Genomic DNA, 19,572 nt, shown 5'->3' with positions numbered 1-19,572 from the left:
AAAAGAATATATATATATATATATATATATATATATATATATTCTTAACATGAAAAAAAAAAAATTGTTCATAAGGAAGTGTCATACTTATGAAAAAGAATATATATATATATATATATATATATATATATATATATATATATATATTCTTTTTCATAAGTATGACACTTCCTTATGAACATTTTTTTTTTTTTTCATGTTATATATATTAGAGAAAATAAGGAAAAAATTAGTATAATTTTAAGGACAATAAAAAAATTGTTCATAAGGAAGTGTCATACTTATGAAAAAGAATATATATATATATATATATATATATATATATATATATATATATATTCTTTTTCATAAGTATGACACTTCCTTATGAACAATTTTTTTTTTTTTCATGTTATATATATTAGAGAAAATAAGGAAAAAATTAGTATAATTTTAAGGACAATACTTATCAACTCACGAATGAATAGGAAACTTATACTCACTGCGTATGTGACACAAGTCACACAATGTTAAATTAATAAATATTTTTACTTTTAAAATAATAAAAAATAAATAATTTAATAGCTATTCGGGTCTTGCCAGCGGTTTTGCAAAGTTTTCTTATGTGACACAACTCACACAATGTTAAATTAATAATATTTTTATATTTAAAATAATAAAAAAATAAATAATTTAATAACTATTCCGGCCCAGGGTTTTGCAAAGTTTTCTTTTATAATAAATAAAGATTTGCTTTCAGAAAAGAGTGCATTCTAAAAGTTGTGAAAGGAAAAGAAGGAAAGAAGGAAGGAACGAGTCACTTCAGCTTCGGCATAGGCACAGAGCTCGAGGAGTTTCTCTCTCTAAAATATGAGAGCGCTGGAGAGAGGGGGAGGGAGAAGGAGAGGCGGATGAAATTAGAAAGGTAGGAGAGAGAATTAAGATTTGATTCAAATTTATTTAAATTTAATCGATTAATTATTAAATTATTTATTTTTTATTATTTTAAATGTAATAATATTTGTCAATTTAATTTTACATTACATATAAGTTTTTTATTCACTAATAAATAAGTAAGTATTGTCTTAATTTTAAATATCATTATTTTTAAGAGAAGTAATTTCTATATTTTTCACCCACAAACACATTCATAGTGTTTCAAATTCGACCCCTCCAATCTAATAATTTTATTTTTTACAAAGAAAATAATATACCACTTCCTCCCTCTCCTCATGAACAATTCCTCTCTCTCTCTCTCTCTCTCTAACCTCAGTTAACCCGCAAACCAAACAGAAAAATAGACAGGTAAAAAAGGAGAGAGAAAACCCATTCCCAACAACACGCGAAGAAACAAAGAATCAGATGGCCGAAGAAGGAAACTCAGCGGCACCCGATGTTCAGCTCTTTAGGCTCCTTTCCGGTCTCCTTCAGCAGGTACCCATGTGTAATTTACATATATGTGTACCTATGTGTGTGCGCGTATATTTATACAATATATATATATATATATGTATATGTAACAAGTTGCAAAGGATGTAGTTGAGATCAATTATGTACAGATTAATTTGTGGTTATTTGATGATTTCCTGATCTGGGTATTTGAGATTGATTGATTATACATTCTCTGTTTTCACTTAGATCATTGAATTTGGTTTTATTATTATTATTTTTTTATGTAGATTTTAAATGTTTATGTTAGTTTTCTCTCATATTGTTCTTAGATTTCAGTTTTTTATGTTGCCTTCCGCTCACACTGTTCAAATCAAAGTACTACATGGTGAATTGAAGGATTCCTTTGGCGATTTATTTATATTCCCCAAATCAAACCATCTGCAAAATTAGCCATGTAATCTAATTTGGTTGTTTATAGAGATTTTTAATATTTGAATTCTTAGATCTCACATTCTGCAACAGTTCTCAAGAACTGTTGTAGTCAGCTTTAGGACAATCTTTTGCAAAGTAATGTTCGAAGCTACGCCGTTGTGTTTGTGTTTGCAGGTCCCTTTTTTTGTTTCAATTTCTGTTATACCTAGCTGCCACACTATAAGGATCAAAGGGTCCAACTTGAATTGCTGCTTTCGAATGCTCCTTATGGTTAACAATAATAAAAATAGTCAACATGAGATGTTGTGTAATAAAAATATGCAATTATAGATACAATTTCAGTTATAGATACAATTTTCTTTTCTTATTGGTTTGGTACAAGAATTTCTAGATAGAGAATTTCCTTGCTCATTGTAGTTGGCTATAATCCAAAGTAGGTTACATAACAAGAATTGATATATTTGCCAATTAAATGTTGTAATAACCTTCTAATAGGGGGCATATCTGAAGAAATAAAAAATTAAAGAATTACGGCCAAGCTCTTCAAAATTCCAAAATTGGTGTAATGATTGTAATACTTTACATGTGTTTAGGGCCTTTGGCACCGTCCGTAATTAAAAATTTAAAAGTGATCCTCTCTAATGGTCATAATAATAAGAGAAGGTTGGAGGACAAGTGAGGACAGATCCCTTAACGTGAGCTACAACAGCCTTTTCTTATTATGCTGGATGGCTCCCAAACTTGTGCCCTCCCCATCAACCCTCACAAAATTAGGGTGTGTCTCAGTGTGTCATTGATGTGACCCATGGCTTTCCCTCCATTGAAGTCTTTGTGTCTAGCACTTAGATCACATAATGGAAAAAAATGAGCAATTGAACTTGTTCGAATGAGCTATAACTATGTGCAAGATATTCATTAAGCAAAAAACAAATGTGATTAAAATTAAAAAATGTTGCAATTTACAAACAATTAATTGGGTTACATCTTCACACAAGACATTGAACTCGTGTTTGTGTGTGTGTGACTGTATACACACATATATATAGAGAGAGAATTGAGATTTTGTTTAATGAGCTCAAATATCTTGACTGGATATTTAAAACTTTTTAAGTACTTCTAACTAAATTAAATGTCCGAGTATCCTTGTCTAATGTTTTCAATATGGCTAGTCATATCCTAGTCTCTTATTTGGATGGAATCATATTAGGGTAGATATAACTTAGAATTTTCACAATCTAAACCATATCCACAAATTAGGTCTGGTGGCATCTCAAATAGAAATGGCTCAGTGTTCACTTCTCTTCTCTTTTTACTAAGCACAATGAATTTCATGTGGGGAATTTCATGTGGGGGAGGAAGTTGCTTTAATGGGTCCCTTTTGGTTGAAAACGATTCTGTGCAAAACAGAGAACTTTGTGCAGATTATAGATTAAGTAAGGGCCTAGTCAAAGAAGAAGAAATTTATATTCGTCACTGGCGGCATCACGGCTGCAATGGCTCGTTGGCAGCATTTTGCTGGTTGGCGATCTCTCTGGAACCCCCCATTTATTGGGGCTGTGACTGTTCTCCGAAAGTCTAATTTTCTTTTAACTTTTATGCATGTTCTTCATATCCCAAGCACCCGAGTTTCTTCCTCCCAAATCGTCCACCTCCAATTTTACATGTAATTACTGGTTCACATGTTGTTCTTTTTATGCTTAAATATTACAAAGTTGGGTGCTTCCTTTTAATTAAGGGTGTCAGAAATTCACTAGAACCTCTAATTGCTCAAGTAAATTGCAGGCTAACTGGCCAAACCATCCTGGGACTAGTTGTGCGCCGCAATAATAACAAGAAGATGAGTAAAGCTATCAAGAGAGCTCCCTCATGACGAGTCATGAGCTCTCCAAATTTAACCATTGGATTGAGACAATTTTTTGAGATTTGGAACTCTCTTAATAGCATTACTCTAATAATAATACTAAGGAAAACAAGTTAGACCAGTTTTATTTATTTTTAAATAAAAATTCTGGCATCTCTATTTCATGCATCTGCATGTATCTTTTCTTGCTTGCTTCTTCACCACTAGTTTTCTGCAGGTGGAAACATTAACCAATCAAGAAGAAGTTGAATTGCGTGCCAAAATAGAAGCACTTGGATTGGAAGTGAAGAAAGTTCCTTCAAAGTCTGCAAATGATCTTAATGAGGTGGTTTTGAGGTTCATTTATGACCACTTTCAAATGGCTTTTTAGTCCAACACTCTCTTGCTCTTTTAAGATTTCTATTTTAACGGTGCAGATACCTAACATTGTGTGTGTTTCTTGCATATATTATTTATTGTCCCTTTAGATGGAGATAGCCAAGGAGTTGGATAAATTATCGGCAAAGCTGGATGACGTGGACGAGATGATATCCTCAGCCATGGCCGCAGACCCACAGGTGCAGTCTCTTTTGAGTAGTACAGCTGATACATGGATGCCCGTCATCACTGCTACTTCTGATGAAAGGCGTAATTTTAAAGCATCAATTGACGAAGATGGTCATGAAGTGAAAGGAAAAGAGTCTGATTAAATCATTGTCGTCTTTTTTTTTTTCAATTTCTCTTTGCCTCAAATAAATGTAATTATCTGTGTTATGAAAGTTCTGCGGTTAATGCATTTATGCTTCTGTCCCCAATCTTTGTGCTTTGGCAATGGAGAGGTTCGTCCTAATTCCTACATTATTATGGAAGGTTTTATGTTGATTTGCTGTCTGGTCCGATGTGATTAGTTGTGAGATTTGGGGATGAGATTCATCCTTCTTCATACAAGTACCATTTCTACTTTTGGCTCCATTCTTTGTGAGTTGCTCTCTAGACAGGCATAACATATCTTCTGATCCAGATGGAATGTGTATGAAAACTGAAGGGTTGGAACTTGGAACAAAGGATTGCTTTGAGACCATTGTATCTGAACCTTCCTCTGGTTCCATTATCCTAGAGCTAAAAACACTTCTTTCTATTGGATTACGATAGCAAACATCCTACATTTCCATTTTATTTATTTTATTTTTTCCCGAATAGGTTTGCTTTATTCATTCCTTTCCTATACTTCAATATGATTACTTCACTAAAGCTTGAAGAATAGAAGTGCCTCTTACTTGATAATTATTGTTAGCATGATCTAATGGTGCTAACAAATTTTATCTTTAGAATAGCAGATCTGCTAATTTGCTTCAACCTACCGGCTAGAAATATCCGATTCATATCCGAATCAGAGTCACGAAAGAACAAGGTTGTGCACCTGCCATGCTGCTAAACAAAAAACTTCTGTGAATTCTTCACATGCTGAAATGGATATCGACATAATAGCAATACTGAATAATCACTGATATCCAAGAATTAAAGACCACCATGGACTGAAGCTGCAACATATTGTTTGTCAAGAGTGCTTCTCATGTCTACGGTTGGAAATAGGAAAAGCAACTATATTGTATCACTACTGGTAGAGAGAAATGCAACATATTTGTAGGGAGTGCTTCTTATTTCTAGGAACAAGGTCAAGAGGAAAGTATGCAATCCAATAGAATAAGTTGAGCCAGGATTAATAGCAATTTGTACAAGTTTTTTTAATATTGAGATGGCATTGAAAGCACAACCTTATTTAGGAGGCAGATGGACAATTAGGCCAATCAGCCACATAACAATGGAACCAATGACCCAAGATATGACAAAAAAGACCAACAAACCAGCCAAAATAGTAAGGAATGGAGGGCCTTGGGTGGCATCACCAGTTTTTCTCCCACCATCTGGTTCTTCTTTGAGAGAGTCTCCATCTGAAGGGTTGGTGTTTGATGCAGAAGGCCTAAGCAACCTCCGTTTTAATTGCAATTTTATGTCATTCTTGACCCTACATTTAAGAATTAATAAACAATTTGACAATGAATCCATAGAAGTTAACCAACTGATCACAAGCACAAAAGCAACAGGGAAGTTAATTTTAAGTGAACTCAGTATTAATTTTTCAGCTTTTGCCAATTAAAGCAAATTCTCCAATATTTTGGAGCCTTTTTTTTTTCAACAATTTGTCTTATTTCAAGGTGATTGCAGACAATTCTCTAAATTTTGATCGATCGAATGGGGTTAGATAGCTCATAAATCTAGGACTACCTAACCATTGTGACCATATTTGTTTACTTTTCTCCCTTATAACTTTTTATTACATCGACCTATGAATTAAAATGAAAATATAATTAGAAAAAATTACGGGTCAATCCAGTCTCCTCACTTCTTCTACTCAATCTTACTTTTGTAGCTTGATTTCTATAAATGACACCTCACCTATTTATAGGTATCCCCTCCCTAATGAAGAACTAGGATGCATTATAATCCATGGTTAAAATCAGTATCTAGAACTCTCCACCATATATCTACATATTTACAACTCTATATATATGTCTACCATTCTTGAATCATCTTTAATCTACGGACTTCTTCAACGTTATAGAATATAGAATCCTCAATTCCTCTACAATCTCCACACACATGCGGACTACCCTACTCATGTTATGCAAAGCCCTCCCCGGCACAAACAAATGTACAAAAACAAATCACCTATTGAGTATATGAAAATAAAGAGAAACATTTAAAACAATTACAAGGATACACAATTAAGAAAGAGAGAATAAACCAAGAATCAGATTAAAAATATTATAAATTCAACCCTCATGTTAGGTAGCAAAAAGAGTTTGATGGTAAATTTTATAAAAGAAGCACTAATCAGATATCATCATCATCATGGCAATTTAGGAATGCGATAAATCTATTCATCAAATAAAACATTAATGAGAAATATGATGTAACAATGTTCAACTTAGGAATAAACAATCACATACATATGCAAGTTCACTATATAGATTTCTAATAAAGCCGAAAACACAGCCTGAAAATAAGGGGTTAAGTACCATTACAGACACATTATAAGAATAACAATGAGAATGGCTGAAATCAGTGAAGTGGACTAATTAACTTCAATTAGTGAAAACCCGAAACATAGAAACCTCTTAATGAAATCACATCAAATTAGAAAAACCTTGAAAGACACAAGAAAACACCAACAGGTTGTGTGAATTGGAAGAGGTTACCTGAAATTCAAAGCGGTAGGAGTAGGAGGGATAGTGAACCCAAGCTTAAGGACGGTGATGGCGGGAAAGTCAGCCCTGCAACTCGGATGATGAAACCCTAGGGTAGATTGGAAAGGACTGGCAGAACAACGAAGCGAGACCATTCTTTACAAACTGGGACACGATCTGATGTGAATAAAATTGAGAAGCATATGGCCCTCCCTTGAAAGATTGAATTGGATGGTTGCTATCTGCCATAGTATGCCACGTGCCAATTACACAGTATTTTATACAACCCTAATCAATCACTTCCATGGTCTTTTGTAGGTTATCGTCGGTAATGTTTATTTACAGTATTTATTTTTATATTTAATTTTATGCCCAACAAATGTAGAAATAGAATGAGGAGTACTAATTGCAATCAGCTTACTAATTGCAGTCGGCGCAAACGATTGTTTATTCGTAATCACGTGTAGGATTGGTTAGTTTAAAATTTATTAATTATTTTGAGTTTTTATTTTTATGGGACTTTACTAACATTATTTTTTAGATAAAAATATCCTTTTAAAATATGTTTTTTTATTTATTTTTTATTTTTTATTTTAATCGATTCATACAGGAATGTGTGCATATTGTGTAACAACTAATGTGATGTGAATGGATGCTGAAAAAGAAAAAAAAAAAAAAAAAAAAAAAGTTAGATATGATAATCCATTCATAAGAAATGGATCCTGAGAAGAAAAAAAAAAAAAAAGAGATAGAAAAAAAATCCAAAAAAGAAGAAGTAAAAAGAATAAGATAGATTCTGAGATTTAAAAAATATATATACAAAATTAGTTTTATATACGTATATATATTTTTTTTTGGTGAAGGAATCCATTCACATAACTAACCACTCATTTCCTATTAAAAAAGAGGAGAGAAGAAGAGAGGAAGAAAGATTAAATGATTTAAAAGGGTATTTTTGTCTAAAAAATAATAATAGTATAATCCCATAAAAATAAAAATTTAAAATTATTAATGTATTCAAAACTAATCAATCCTAATTATACACACCTTCTTCAATTAGCACTCCTTTAGAAGATAATAATTGACACTTTCTTCAAGAAATTGAAACTGTCTCCAATTCGCAACTAGTGGACTTCTTGGTTATTTTATACAGTAACAGTAATAATAATTATTATAATTTGAGAACATTAGAGATAATTAATTTTGTTTTAAAAAAGAGAGATAAAAAGTAAACTAATTTTATTTAAATCATTCTTGGTTTGTAACTCATTGAAAATAAAAAATTGTACAAAAAATATTCTGCTTGTTTCAATTTTCCAAAAACCGTTTTATAAAAACTAAAAGGTCCTATTTTTAAAGAACTATCTTTTAAGAAAGATTTTTCTGTTACCTCAATTCTTGAAAACTGTTTTAAAAATTACAAACCAAGCAAGCTTTAATTACTTCTAGTTTTTTAAAGAGCAACTATGCCATAAATATATATTTTTTATTGTTGCATTTCTTGGAACAATGATCAGTTGACAATTCTACCAATTTGAGAAAGACAATCAAGATTCAAATATTCTACTCAAGGCAATAGAGACACCAATCAACTACTTGAATACTTGATCAATAGGAAAACCAATTTAACAAAAAAAAGAAAAAAAGAAAAAAAGAAAATTACTTTCCTTTCAGGTTGCACGCTGATCTTTAAGAAAAACTTTAAATTCAAATCATCCAAAAGGGACCAAAGGATGTCTAGTGTTAACCTGTTATACATTTTCAAGATCAACAACGGAGAAGACAATCACCGACCGCACAGAGCTGGTCTCCAATCAATCATTCATGGATTAAGAAAGCAAAAATAGGAAATACATTTGACTAAATTCAAAAATTTGGGAAAGAAGCACCAGAACAAATCCATTTCTAAAGCCTATTAAAATACAATCACATCAGTGAATGTCCCAGTTTTAGACCACCATGCCTTTCCCCCATAGATCTATGCTCTTTCATATATTATTATTGAGAAAAACGATACTATATTCTGTGCATGTGAAATTCAAGATTAAGCAGCAGCTGTCTTCTTGCAGTAATTTTCAAGCCATTCCATTGTCACACTTTTCGGCCTCTCAAGCGGCAACCCAAGAGCTCGGTCCCATATCAACTAAAACAACAAAAGAAAACAAGTCAGAGAAACTCAAGTACACGCACACATTTAAAAAAGAAGCAGCAGATATCATATATATAGCGAGAGAGAACCTGAGAGCAAATTCCGATAGACCTTGATACTCCAAAAAGAACGGTATAATATCTGTCACGATTAATTTTTAAGGAGATTACTATCTTTTAGAAATAGTAACAAGTAGGTTAAAAGAACTCTTTCACTGGTCACGACAGACCAGTTAGAATAACAAGTAACTTACCTTGCTTCGGTTAAGCCATAATGGTTCAGCAATACCCCACTGTGGGCATCAACATTGGGCCAAGGATTTTTCACCTACAACAATCCCAAAAAGAATATGTAAAGCTCACTCCTTGAATCATGTGAAGTTAAATTTAAAATAATTAAAAAAAATTATCGACGATGAATTTTTGGCAAAAAAATTGGATATGAAGTTTCAAAAGCAATATAGACAAATCCCATACAAGGTATAGATATGGCAGAAATTTGAAATCCTCTTTTCAGTAGTTAGAAATTTGAATTATCTCATTAAATATTTTATTTAATTTGGTACTAAAATAAAAGAATGATGCATTAAAAGAAAAGGAAATAATTCAAAATCATCTTATGATGGTTTCCGTAATTAACATCTTTCAAATGAGCCAATCCAGGTCTCCACTCCAATTCTCATCAGTCCAAGATTGCAAGTCTATAGTGCATAGATTTCAGATTTCAGTCAAAAATATGGAAGGAACAAAAATAACATTCATGTTATTATTTTGGCCATTAATTACGTAAGGAATACATTAGTAATTGCACATCCAAAGAGTTTATGCAAAGGATGCGTATCTTATATGTGAGTTATGTCTAGTAATCTTCACTTCAATGTTTATATAGAAATAAACAAGTTACCTTGCCAAGCTCAGTAAGTATAGGAGGCACCACTTCATAAAGCTTTGCAACCTATAAAAGTAAAAGTAAGATTAGATCATCAAATGATTAGATTGCAATATGCACCTATTTATGCGACACAAAGGCACGTCATCATTATCTTATCAGGGCTTAAGTTATACCAGCTGGAACAGTGGATCATCAGGTAAGTGCTTCATCGCGAACTCCCTCTGACACATGTACCTTGGATCTGTTTTACGCAAAACTCCATGCCCAAATCCAGGAACCACCTGCAAAATTTACGAGTAAAGGACATGAAATTAGATATAAACTATTAATAGTCTTCATATTAAGGCATTTAGAAGGTCTAAAGTTGAATTGGGACGGTGATAATAGTAGGTGAATTTAAAAGCTCCATTTTGAGTGGAAAAGAGAAGTCCAACAGTGAGGTAGAAGCGAGTATAGAGAACAGCAAATCTAAGGGTGGACCTTCTTGAGAAATATACAGAAAATAGGCAAAAGTAGAGAACTGAGCTACTAGAACACTAATTTTTTTTCCCAACAGTCAACATATGCAGCCAGCTGAAAGGAGTTGGACAGAAAGGTCTCACTTGGAGTTTGCTTTCAATTAAGATTCAGAAATGCGAAGTGTTACAAAATTTAAGACCTACAGAAATTTAACCATTGAATTCAGAAATCAGTATTGCCATGTTTCAAATTTTTACTTCAACAGGTATGTCTATAGTGTATAGAATTGCATAGGATACATTGAAATTTCTTAAGATTGCAAGAGAAAACTTTGGAAATATAGCAAAAAGTTCTATATTACCTTGCCACTCTTCAATGTTTTCAAGACATAGTCTTTCAACTGTTCTGTGGTTATGTTCTCTCCACACTCCTCAACCACAGATTTGATCCAGAGCAAAACCTCCTGTAACCACATTATGGTGAAAGTAAGGACGACAAATCAAATAAAATCAGAAAAATATGAAGCAAAAATAGAAAAGCTCATTATAAATTCCAAAATAGGAAATTTTTTAAAATAACTCTCATTTTCAAATTTTCTGGTTTTTAATGCTGCATGATGAGTTGGCCCTGTCAAAGCCAATCACTAGTATATGTCTAGTTGTGCCTGATTTGGGCCACTAACTTCTCATCTCCTCCTATGATAAGATGCAAGTACAAATAATGTTTGGGCCTACTAATCCGACTTGAAAGCAACATGTATCAGTACAAATAATGTTTGGGCCTACTAATCCAACTTGAAAGCAACAAGTATCATCTACATCGGTGCTGTGGACATAATATTTTGGGTTTATTTTGGTACAGAATCCCAAAGCAATACTGATTATCTTGAGATCAGGCTTCGGTAGCCAGAAAGTATTTGCTTCGTGCATTGTTCAAAATAGACATCTTCAAATGATTGTAATTTCCCCCAGAATAGACTAATCCCACTCCTTTTTGGTAATTAGACTAAATCTTATTCAGTCAAGTAGATAATTTTTTCATATAACCACCCCCCCTTTAAAAATAATAAAAAATAAAAAATCTCCCTTTACAGATTCTCAAACCTCTCCCCAACCAGAATTGAAATGACAGGAATAATCTTTGATAAAAATGAGTTTGCATCCTTTTGATAAATATTGCCTCTTTCAACCTGCCAGTTTTTTCTTGAACTGCTCCACCACAATGTCTTGACACTACCTTGGCTTTAGAAGGCCTGAAAAAGAAGACCGGAGCCCACTCTGCAACTCAAAACTAAAGCAAAACCCTGAGCATCAACCATCTTCACAATTTTTTGAGGAAAAGCTTAAGATTTCATTTATATGCATAACCTTATGACAGTATTTTCTTCATTTGTGCTCAGAAGATTTCAATGGGTGAATTAAACTTGGCTCAATTGGTTGAACATGGAGCTTGAACAAGTTGGTTGAGCTATGATCAATTTGCAGTGGATCCTCAGCTTCACCCAAACAGATAGATTTTTGTAACACTTCATGGATTTTATGATGCTGTGCAACTTCTAGTGAACTATCATATCCAGTTATCCACAAGCATTCATGTGCATGCAGGCGGAGTTTAAATAAAATGAATTTCACCAACTAAAAATAACTAGACAAATTATTCTCAAAGAAACAAAAATGGAAAGAAACAATGTCCCAAAGAAGATATAATACCTGATTAGCCAAGCCATGGAGCGGTCCAGCCAAACCATTTAATGCAGCAGCAAATGAAAGATAAGGGTCTGAAAGAGCGCTGGCAACCTGAATTAAGCATGAAACCGTGCATATATCAGCATCTACTAATTGCATAATCATGTTATGGACCAAAATGGTTATAAACATAAACAGCCTTTCATAGTTGCTGATGTGAAACTTGGTGAACTTAAGTAAAACAAACAGATGCAATAATCCAAGAAAGTACAAATTTAGTTTCAACTACAGGGAAAAGCTGAAGTCACTTACTAGATGACCTGTGTGAGCACTAACATTCCCACCTTCATGGTCACTGCAACAAATTATGAAAAAACATTTTTAAGTCACAACTTAGTTGAGGGGTACTGTGCTCTATCTAGTGACATGGTTTTAGCAACTTGAGGAATTACGTCACATAACCGTGACACATTTTTAAGTCTGCTGAGTCAGGTAAAAGATTCCTCTATGCAAATAGTCTTAGCAAAATTTAAAAATTGAAGTTATTAGCACATTAACATACTCTAATTATATATTTTTGAGAAAAAAAATTATAAAATTTTGGATGATTAGAGTGCAAACTCACGTATGGATGGTGAGATAAAGCCTCATAAGCTCTTGCATGTCGGGACTATCAAAGCCCAGCATGTGCGCAAAATTTCCACCATAATCTAGGGACTCATCCGAGGCAATTGTTTGTCCATTCTTGTAAATCCTTCAAAAAGAGAAGGAAGTCGTCAATCCACACATAATTCAAATCTTCCTAAACACAACACCATGTAAAGAGGCAATAAGCAATATAAAGCAGCCATGGACCTTAATGCTAGAACTAGAAGACAAAAAGCTGAAAATAGAGGCATCGCATGCATGCACGAACATACACAGTAACAAAATGTCATACAACAACAATGTCACACAATACGCAATGAACAAAAACATAAAATCATTGTACCAAGAACATCAAATCCTTAGCCTTTATAAAAGCAGTCTAGCACCCATGAAACAGCACCTATGAAATAATTTTATAATCCATAATGTATAATCATTATAGATCATGTCCAAAATCAACAGTACTAAGTATATTCACCACTGACCTGCGATAGACATAAGCAGCAACAACTGGCATTTGGGCAATCAAACTAAGAGAGTCCTCATATGTCGGCTCCCAGTACCTGAAAATTGAATAATCTTAGGTGTTTGCATAACCGTGGAAGGGAAGACCCAGGAGAACTCACTTTGATTTTGGTATCCCCTTCTCATATGCTTTTTGAAATTCACTCTGAACCTGAAAGACAACAAACAGGGGTTGAATTGAGTTGATGTCTAACTGAAAATTGTGAAAAAGTCAATCAAGAGTATATATATCCCAACTAAGACTTGAACCCAGTGCCTCCCACTCATGGGGGTGGAAGTGGATACCCCTAATAATATTTTCCCCAAATATACTTATCAAATATATATATATTTATATTTTCCCCAAATATACTTATCAAATATATATATATTTATATTTTCCCCAAATATATTTTCAGATTCTAAGCCAAACACCAGAAAATGAAATGAAAAAAATCATTTTACATGGAAAATGTTATATGAGAAAAATATTTTACGTCGAAACAAATGGAGCCTAAAGGGAATTAATTTAAAATAAGGCATTCATCCATCCCAAACCACCAACTATCACCCAAAGTATAGTACCTTTATCCAAACCACCAACCTGCCTAACAAACTGATGGGAAAATTGAACCAATAAGTTTAATGTGCTGAAATAATTTTGAATGATTTACGGATCAGAAAACAGTTAAGTAAAATATGCTCTTCATTACAAAATAGAATTTTTATGTTTGACATATATAGCCTATTGTTTTAGATTCGCATTTTGCTCTAGATAGTGAAGGAGCTTAACACAATTAGCATATACAACTCAGGAGAACACTTAAAAGCCTGTCCCAAGCCGCCACGCGCATAATGAAGAGATGCATATAAAACCAGTATTTCAAATTGATCATGAACATGCAAAAACAAGTTTGAACCATTGACAAAAATAATACAGCGCAGTATGAAAATAAAATAAGTTGTTAAGTCCATCTATCAACCTGAAGAGCCATAACACCAGTTGCCAACTGAGTCATTGGATGAGCCGTGACAGGTAGAGCATCGATGGCTTTATACACATGATCTGCAACCACAGCAAAAGACAAGTTCACAGAATAGTGTTAAACACTCACAGTGCTGATAGAGAAACCATATAAAAGGGGGATTTTTTGTAGACAGCTGGCGTGGAACCTCTAATCAAAGACATGTAAAAATACTGAAGAGATGCAACGGTCAAAAAATTAGAAGAGCGACAACAAATTTGCCAGTGTAGTTCTCTAATAGTCTCAATTGACGAAATGAGATAAAACACAATCAACCAGAGAGTCCATAGAAAGGGGTGTGAAATTTCAATTACGTTTCCTTTTATGCCATTTTAAAGAAAAATAATAATTAAAGGTTTAATTAAGTAAGAAACAGAATGTATAAATTGAATTCAACAAACAATAACTCCAGCTAAGGAGATTAACTCAAGTTGCAACGATAAAATGTGGTATCCACACCATCCCACAGATCATCAAGTTATGATCAGATAGAGACAAATTAAAAGCTACAGAACCTGGAACAGTAGCACGACTTCGTAATTCCTTGGATAATGCATGTACTTGCTCATTGCTCGGTACCTGTATAAAGGAAAACGATAAAGGGAAGGGGAAGAAAGGAAAAAACAAAAAGGTGCTAAATCCAGAAAAAAGGAAGAGCCAATGAGTTAATGGTTTGATTATATGTCAAAGCTTATAAAGTAACATTGGCAAAGACAAAACGTGAGGCTTGTCTTGTACCATATTTAAACAGGATCTCAAAATCTAGCGAATTCTCGTCATCAAATTACAGTATCTCTTTCTTATTGTCCCCTATTTCCCCGTATACATATATAACGGCATCCCATCTCAAACACCAAGACTACATACCTTTCCGGTTAAAAGAAGCCAGAGGAGACCTTCAGGCAATGGCTCTCCACCAGGCTTTGCCGCTGGTAATAACGACTGACATTCGGGGATAGACATACCTCGAAAGCGGATTCCCTGGGGGAAGAGAGAGAAAGCCCAACTTTCAGTTAAAATAAAAGAACTTATCTTGTTACCATGCAGTCACCAACTAATTGTTGTTGTGTGTGCGCGCGCGGATATAGATAGATTCATAAACATGAAATACTGCAAACAAAATCTCAGGAAAAAAAAAAAAAAAAACTAGGTATGTAAACAGGACATATACCTCATCTGGGTCGAGTAATGACGGTTCCCATAATAACCCTGTCATTCCTCTCATCCCACCAAGAACCTTCCAATTGTAACAGATGAATACAGAAATAAGTAACATGTTTCCTGACATTGCAAGCACACAATAACCAGGGAAAAGTATGATCATTCACTTCTGCCATGGATATTAGAACAATACTTACCATGTCAACAGTAATGTTCCCTAGTTGAACCTTTCCATGCTCTGATTTCAGTTTCTTTAAGCGCTCCTATAACAAAATTGAATTCAGGTATTGAAGTTCAACTTTCTGAATTAAAATATGAGAGTACATATCTAACCAGAAGCGTTAGTAAGAAAAAAAACTTTTATCATATGGTACCATTTATGCAGTCCAATGTCACTGGTTTACCATGCCTGGGACCCCAATCACACTTGATTTCCAATACAAAACAACACAATATTTTGGATCTTAAGTATAAACAACATAATCCTACAGCATAAACATGCCCCATTTAATATAGAGTATATTACACTATAACTTAGTAAAGCTAATTGCTAAAAAACGTTGTTCCAATTGCAAAATTACACATCCCTTCCCCCAAAAAATATGGTCAACTAAACAAATAAAGAACGTGACAATGACGCCAAAAAAAAAGGGAGAGAGAGAAATGCAACTGCATATAAATTGGACAAGGTTAAACTCAAATAACAAATCCAATGGAGACGAGACATTTAAAATAAAATCTGGTTGAGTTTAACACACTAGAAGTGTAGAAATCAGGGAGCAAGGGGGAAAAAAGATCCAAGAAAAATCTCTCTATTGTAAACAAAACACCTGTCACATCTAGTAGAATGTACCTGTTGTTCTGGGATCATTTCCTTCAGCTGAGAATGAAGGTCCTGTGTGGTAGGGAACAGTAAGATAATTAGAACTTCTTGTAAGTAGTAGTACTGATTATAAAAATAAAGTTACAAATTCCAAATACAAGCAAAATTTATTAACATCAACCCATCAAAGGTGTGCTCTTTTGGGGGCTCTAGTAGGTCCAATGCATAATTTGTAACTTTTCACTCCAGAATTTTTTTTCCTTGCTGGGATCATACCATAGTGTGCTAGGAGTCTTAAGACCTTTAATTACATGACATAAATAAAAGAGAATACGGGCCATCAGGCATTTCAATATATATTCATACAGTAGGAAATAATCAGAGGCAAGAGAATGCAGTACAGGTGAAAAGAAACAGGACCACAATTCTATGCTGTGAACTTGGTCAGACAATGAACATTGTCACACACTTTTAATACACGCTTACGCACCTACAAGTCTTAAATACTTGGCCCTGAAAATTCAAAATAGATTTTCAATTCTCAACAAGCAGACATCTTCATGCAAAGGACTTGAAATTCAAACCTAGTTAGGCTGTGATAATAGTACTTGCTTAACTCTATAACTACCGTCAAAACATAAGAATACAAAACTGTGTTTTGCTTGATAAAACCAACCACAAAATGCCAAAAAAACAGAAATAAAAAAAATAAAAAAATAAAAAAAAAGCAAGAAGAAGAAGAAGAAAGAAGACACATTTGATCACTCGATGAAAACTGAATCTGAATGTTTCGATTTGCTACCAATTTTAGATAAAATTACAGAACTATTTGGAAGTTGTTCTACTTTGTTTCACACTGAAAATCATACTATATCCAGGTTGCTAAAACTTAACAAAACATTGAGGACAATTTTTCATTGGCCTCTTTGGCTTCTTTGTTCTCAAAAGAACTCATGAGGCAAAAGTGCATTAGTATATATCATTACATGAGAGCCATGCTGTCATTCTATAAACAGCCTACGGCAGTACAGCCTAATAGAACAGTTTGTGGTCTAATTCAATATGACAGCTCGCCTGAGACTGGTCATGTGCATGGTAAAACCATCAATTGGTCCAATGGTCCTCCACCACTTTGACATCTATAAATATAGTAACGAGCATATTTATTTCTAATTTTATGCTTACGTACTTCGTTACTGGTTAACTTTAACATTTTGCCAGTCTTTCTTCTAATATAACAGATACCGAACATCTAGTAGCGTGACTACGCATACATAAATGTGCCAAGAATTTCAACACAAATATATATAAACAAAGAAAGATAGAGGCAACGACTGCAAACACACACACGTGTGTGTGTGTGTGTGTATATACTATCATTGAGAGAGAGATTACAAGATCAGAAGAGGTTTGGATTTGAAGCCATCGTACAGACCCGTTGAAACTTGACATCTATAAACTTGCCTACGGCAGTACAGCCTAATAGAACAGTTTGTGGTCTAATTCAATATGACAGCTCGCCTGAGACTGGTCAGGTGCATGGTAAAACCATCAATTGGTCCAATGGTCCTCCACCACTTTGACATCTATAAATATAGTAACGAGCATATTTATTTCTAATTTTATGCTTACCTACTTCATTACTGGTTAACTTTAACATTTTGCAAGTCTTTCTTCTAATATAACAGATACTGAACATCTAGTAGCGTGACTACGCATACATAAATGTGCCAAGAATTTCAACACAAATATATATAAACAAAGAAAGATAGAGGCAACGACTCCAAACGCACACACGTGTGTGTGTGTATACTATCATTGAGAGAGAGATTACAAGATCAGAAGAGGTTTGGATTTGAAGCCATCGTACAGACCCGTTGAAACTTGACTGTTGGCCCTGTAAAACATAGAGTAAAAAATAATTAAAAAAAATCTAACAATCAGTGATTCGGTTCCAGTATAAATGAAAATTAAAGAACTTCTACTTAACTAAACAAAAAATTATCTAACAATTAGGTAAACAGAAAAGAAAGAAAAAAATATATCTGAAAATCAATTCTAGTATGAATGAAAATTATAGAATATCTAATTAAACAAGTAAAAATTATAAACTATCTATAACCAATGAAATTATCTAGCAATCTCTCACATTCCACAGCAATTGTGTATAACTTACAATACGAGACCGTAGCTTTGAAAGTGCGGACACACTTCTAAAGAACGCCATGGCTCACAGCAATTCCACTGCACCAGCATAGACATCGCCATAATTCAAATTAAAAATCAATAGTAAAATCTACCTACAAATATACATATACATAGACAAATATTGAAGAACTTCATCTGAATTCAGGCCTACTATCTCTGTAAACTGAAGATTGAATAGGCTGCTAGAGTTCAATCACACCCAAAATATTGGAAGTCAATTCATTAGAGATTATTTAAGTTGATCTGAACCTATGATTGCAGTGTAATTGAGAATTTTCTTATAAATCAAATGCAAGTTCCTAATAGAAAATTATGATCACAAGTTTGAAAACTACTGTTTGATTATTGAAAGATTCGGTTTCTATCCACCTTCCCTAGTTATCCCGTCTAGTTGTCCCCCCCCTCTCTCTAAAGAAGCCATTAAAAACATCCTAACCCATCAAAGTTCAACATACCCATATTGCCCGAGGCCAAAAATGCATATCCCAATAAAACAGTGTTAGTTCTACTCAAAGAAAACCGCTCATCTGATCACACACTAGGTGGATGAAGTTCCTTAAATCAATGCCGTTACCGTAGATAGTGATGAATGGGTTTAAACCGGATGCTGCACCGGTTTACAAACCGTTAGTGTCATATATATTACATAGAGAGCTTAATCTGAATTCAGCATACTAGCTCTGTAAACTGAAGATCGAAGAGGAGGCTAGGGTTCAATCAAACGCAAAACATCGGACAACAATTCATCAGAGAGTATTTAAGTTGATCTGAACCTCATGATCGTGTAATTGAGAATGTTATTGTGAATCAAATGCGAGTTGATAATACAAAATTAATCAGAAATTAGTAGTCAGAGCAATTAAATTTGAAGAATGGCGTACCTTGACCTAAAAAGTTTAGAGAGAGAGAAACTGCTAATGAACTAGCAAGAGATAGAGAGCGAGAGAGAGATGTTCGAGAGATCTCTGTGAGTGAGAGAGAGATATATATGAACATGGACGAAACATGTGATTTGACTACTGAATTGAGGTCATTTTCCGTAGATACCCTTGAATTGGGCTTTAATTGGCGAGATTAACCATTCAATTCTAGTGCGTCTCTATGACTTGGCTTCTCATTGATGATTAT

The 19,572-nt window shown here is 33.8% G+C and overlaps 3 protein-coding genes across 4 annotated transcripts; 1 reads left to right on the top strand and 2 right to left on the bottom strand.

Moving 5' to 3' along the window:
• The first annotated feature begins 1,171 nt into the window (after positions 1-1,171).
• Positions 1,172-4,534, top strand: LOC132299277 (uncharacterized). The gene is made up of 3 exons (XM_059795800.1): positions 1,172-1,413; positions 3,882-3,989; positions 4,132-4,534. Exons 1-3 carry the CDS (start codon positions 1,342-1,344, stop codon positions 4,351-4,353), a joined length of 402 nt encoding a protein of 133 aa, XP_059651783.1. The 5' UTR covers positions 1,172-1,341; the 3' UTR covers positions 4,354-4,534.
• Positions 4,535-5,321: 787 nt separating this feature from the next.
• On the bottom strand, positions 5,322-7,097 carry LOC132299278 (uncharacterized). The gene is made up of 2 exons (XM_059795801.1): positions 6,904-7,097; positions 5,322-5,669 (listed from the first exon to the last, which is right to left on the bottom strand). Exons 1-2 carry the CDS (start codon positions 7,044-7,046, stop codon positions 5,420-5,422), a joined length of 393 nt encoding a protein of 130 aa, XP_059651784.1. The 5' UTR covers positions 7,047-7,097; the 3' UTR covers positions 5,322-5,419.
• A 1,482-nt stretch (positions 7,098-8,579) lies between these two features.
• Positions 8,580-19,480, bottom strand: LOC132299276 (citrate synthase, mitochondrial). 2 transcript variants are annotated; one of them, XM_059795798.1, is made up of 20 exons: positions 19,326-19,480; positions 18,413-18,480; positions 18,071-18,133; positions 16,267-16,308; positions 15,611-15,676; positions 15,424-15,489; positions 15,120-15,233; positions 14,768-14,831; positions 14,211-14,293; positions 13,350-13,399; positions 13,209-13,286; positions 12,701-12,829; positions 12,388-12,430; positions 12,100-12,186; positions 10,752-10,853; positions 10,105-10,212; positions 9,944-9,994; positions 9,294-9,367; positions 9,130-9,181; positions 8,580-9,034 (listed from the first exon to the last, which is right to left on the bottom strand). In XM_059795798.1, exons 2-20 carry the CDS (start codon positions 18,461-18,463, stop codon positions 8,936-8,938), a joined length of 1,422 nt encoding a protein of 473 aa, XP_059651781.1. In that variant the 5' UTR covers positions 18,464-18,480; positions 19,326-19,480; the 3' UTR covers positions 8,580-8,935. The 2 variants fall into 2 exon arrangements, with proteins under 2 accessions (XP_059651781.1, XP_059651782.1); XM_059795799.1 differs by lacking the exons at positions 18,071-18,133; positions 18,413-18,480; positions 19,326-19,480 and adding an exon at positions 17,632-17,706.
• Between the last annotated feature and the right edge of the window lie 92 nt (positions 19,481-19,572).

This window comes from Cornus florida, unplaced genomic scaffold (genome assembly GCF_030987335.1).
Source record: "Cornus florida cultivar Cherokee Brave unplaced genomic scaffold, ASM3098733v1 CherokeeBrave_3.0.0_Hap2_Chr03, whole genome shotgun sequence".
In the NCBI taxonomy this organism is placed as follows: Eukaryota; Viridiplantae; Streptophyta; class Magnoliopsida; order Cornales; family Cornaceae; genus Cornus; species Cornus florida.
Note: the sequence above shows the minus strand (reverse complement) of the source record. Positions and strands in the feature narration are given on the sequence as shown.

Excerpts from the sequence above, each read along its gene's own strand:
- LOC132299277 (XM_059795800.1), top strand. The coding sequence starts at position 1,342 with ATGGCCGAAGAAGGAAACTCAGCGGCACCCGATGTTCAGCTCTTTAGG. Across the intron at positions 1,414-3,881 it reads TTTCCGGTCTCCTTCAGCAG|GTGGAAACATTAACCAATCA; the intron begins GTACCCATGTGT and ends AGTTTTCTGCAG. Across the intron at positions 3,990-4,131 it reads CTGCAAATGATCTTAATGAG|ATGGAGATAGCCAAGGAGTT; the intron begins GTGGTTTTGAGG and ends TTGTCCCTTTAG.
- LOC132299278 (XM_059795801.1), bottom strand. The coding sequence starts at position 7,046 with ATGGTCTCGCTTCGTTGTTCTGCCAGTCCTTTCCAATCTACCCTAGGG. Across the intron at positions 5,670-6,903 it reads CCTACCGCTTTGAATTTCAG|GGTCAAGAATGACATAAAAT; the intron begins GTAACCTCTTCC and ends TCTTAAATGTAG.
- LOC132299276 (XM_059795798.1), bottom strand. The coding sequence starts at position 18,463 with ATGGCGTTCTTTAGAAGTGTGTCCGCACTTTCAAAGCTACGGTCTCGT. Across the intron at positions 13,400-14,210 it reads CTGGTGTTATGGCTCTTCAG|GTTCAGAGTGAATTTCAAAA; the intron begins GTTGATAGATGG and ends GTTGTCTTTCAG. Across the intron at positions 12,187-12,387 it reads GTGCTCACACAGGTCATCTA|GTTGCCAGCGCTCTTTCAGA; the intron begins GTAAGTGACTTC and ends TGCTTAATTCAG.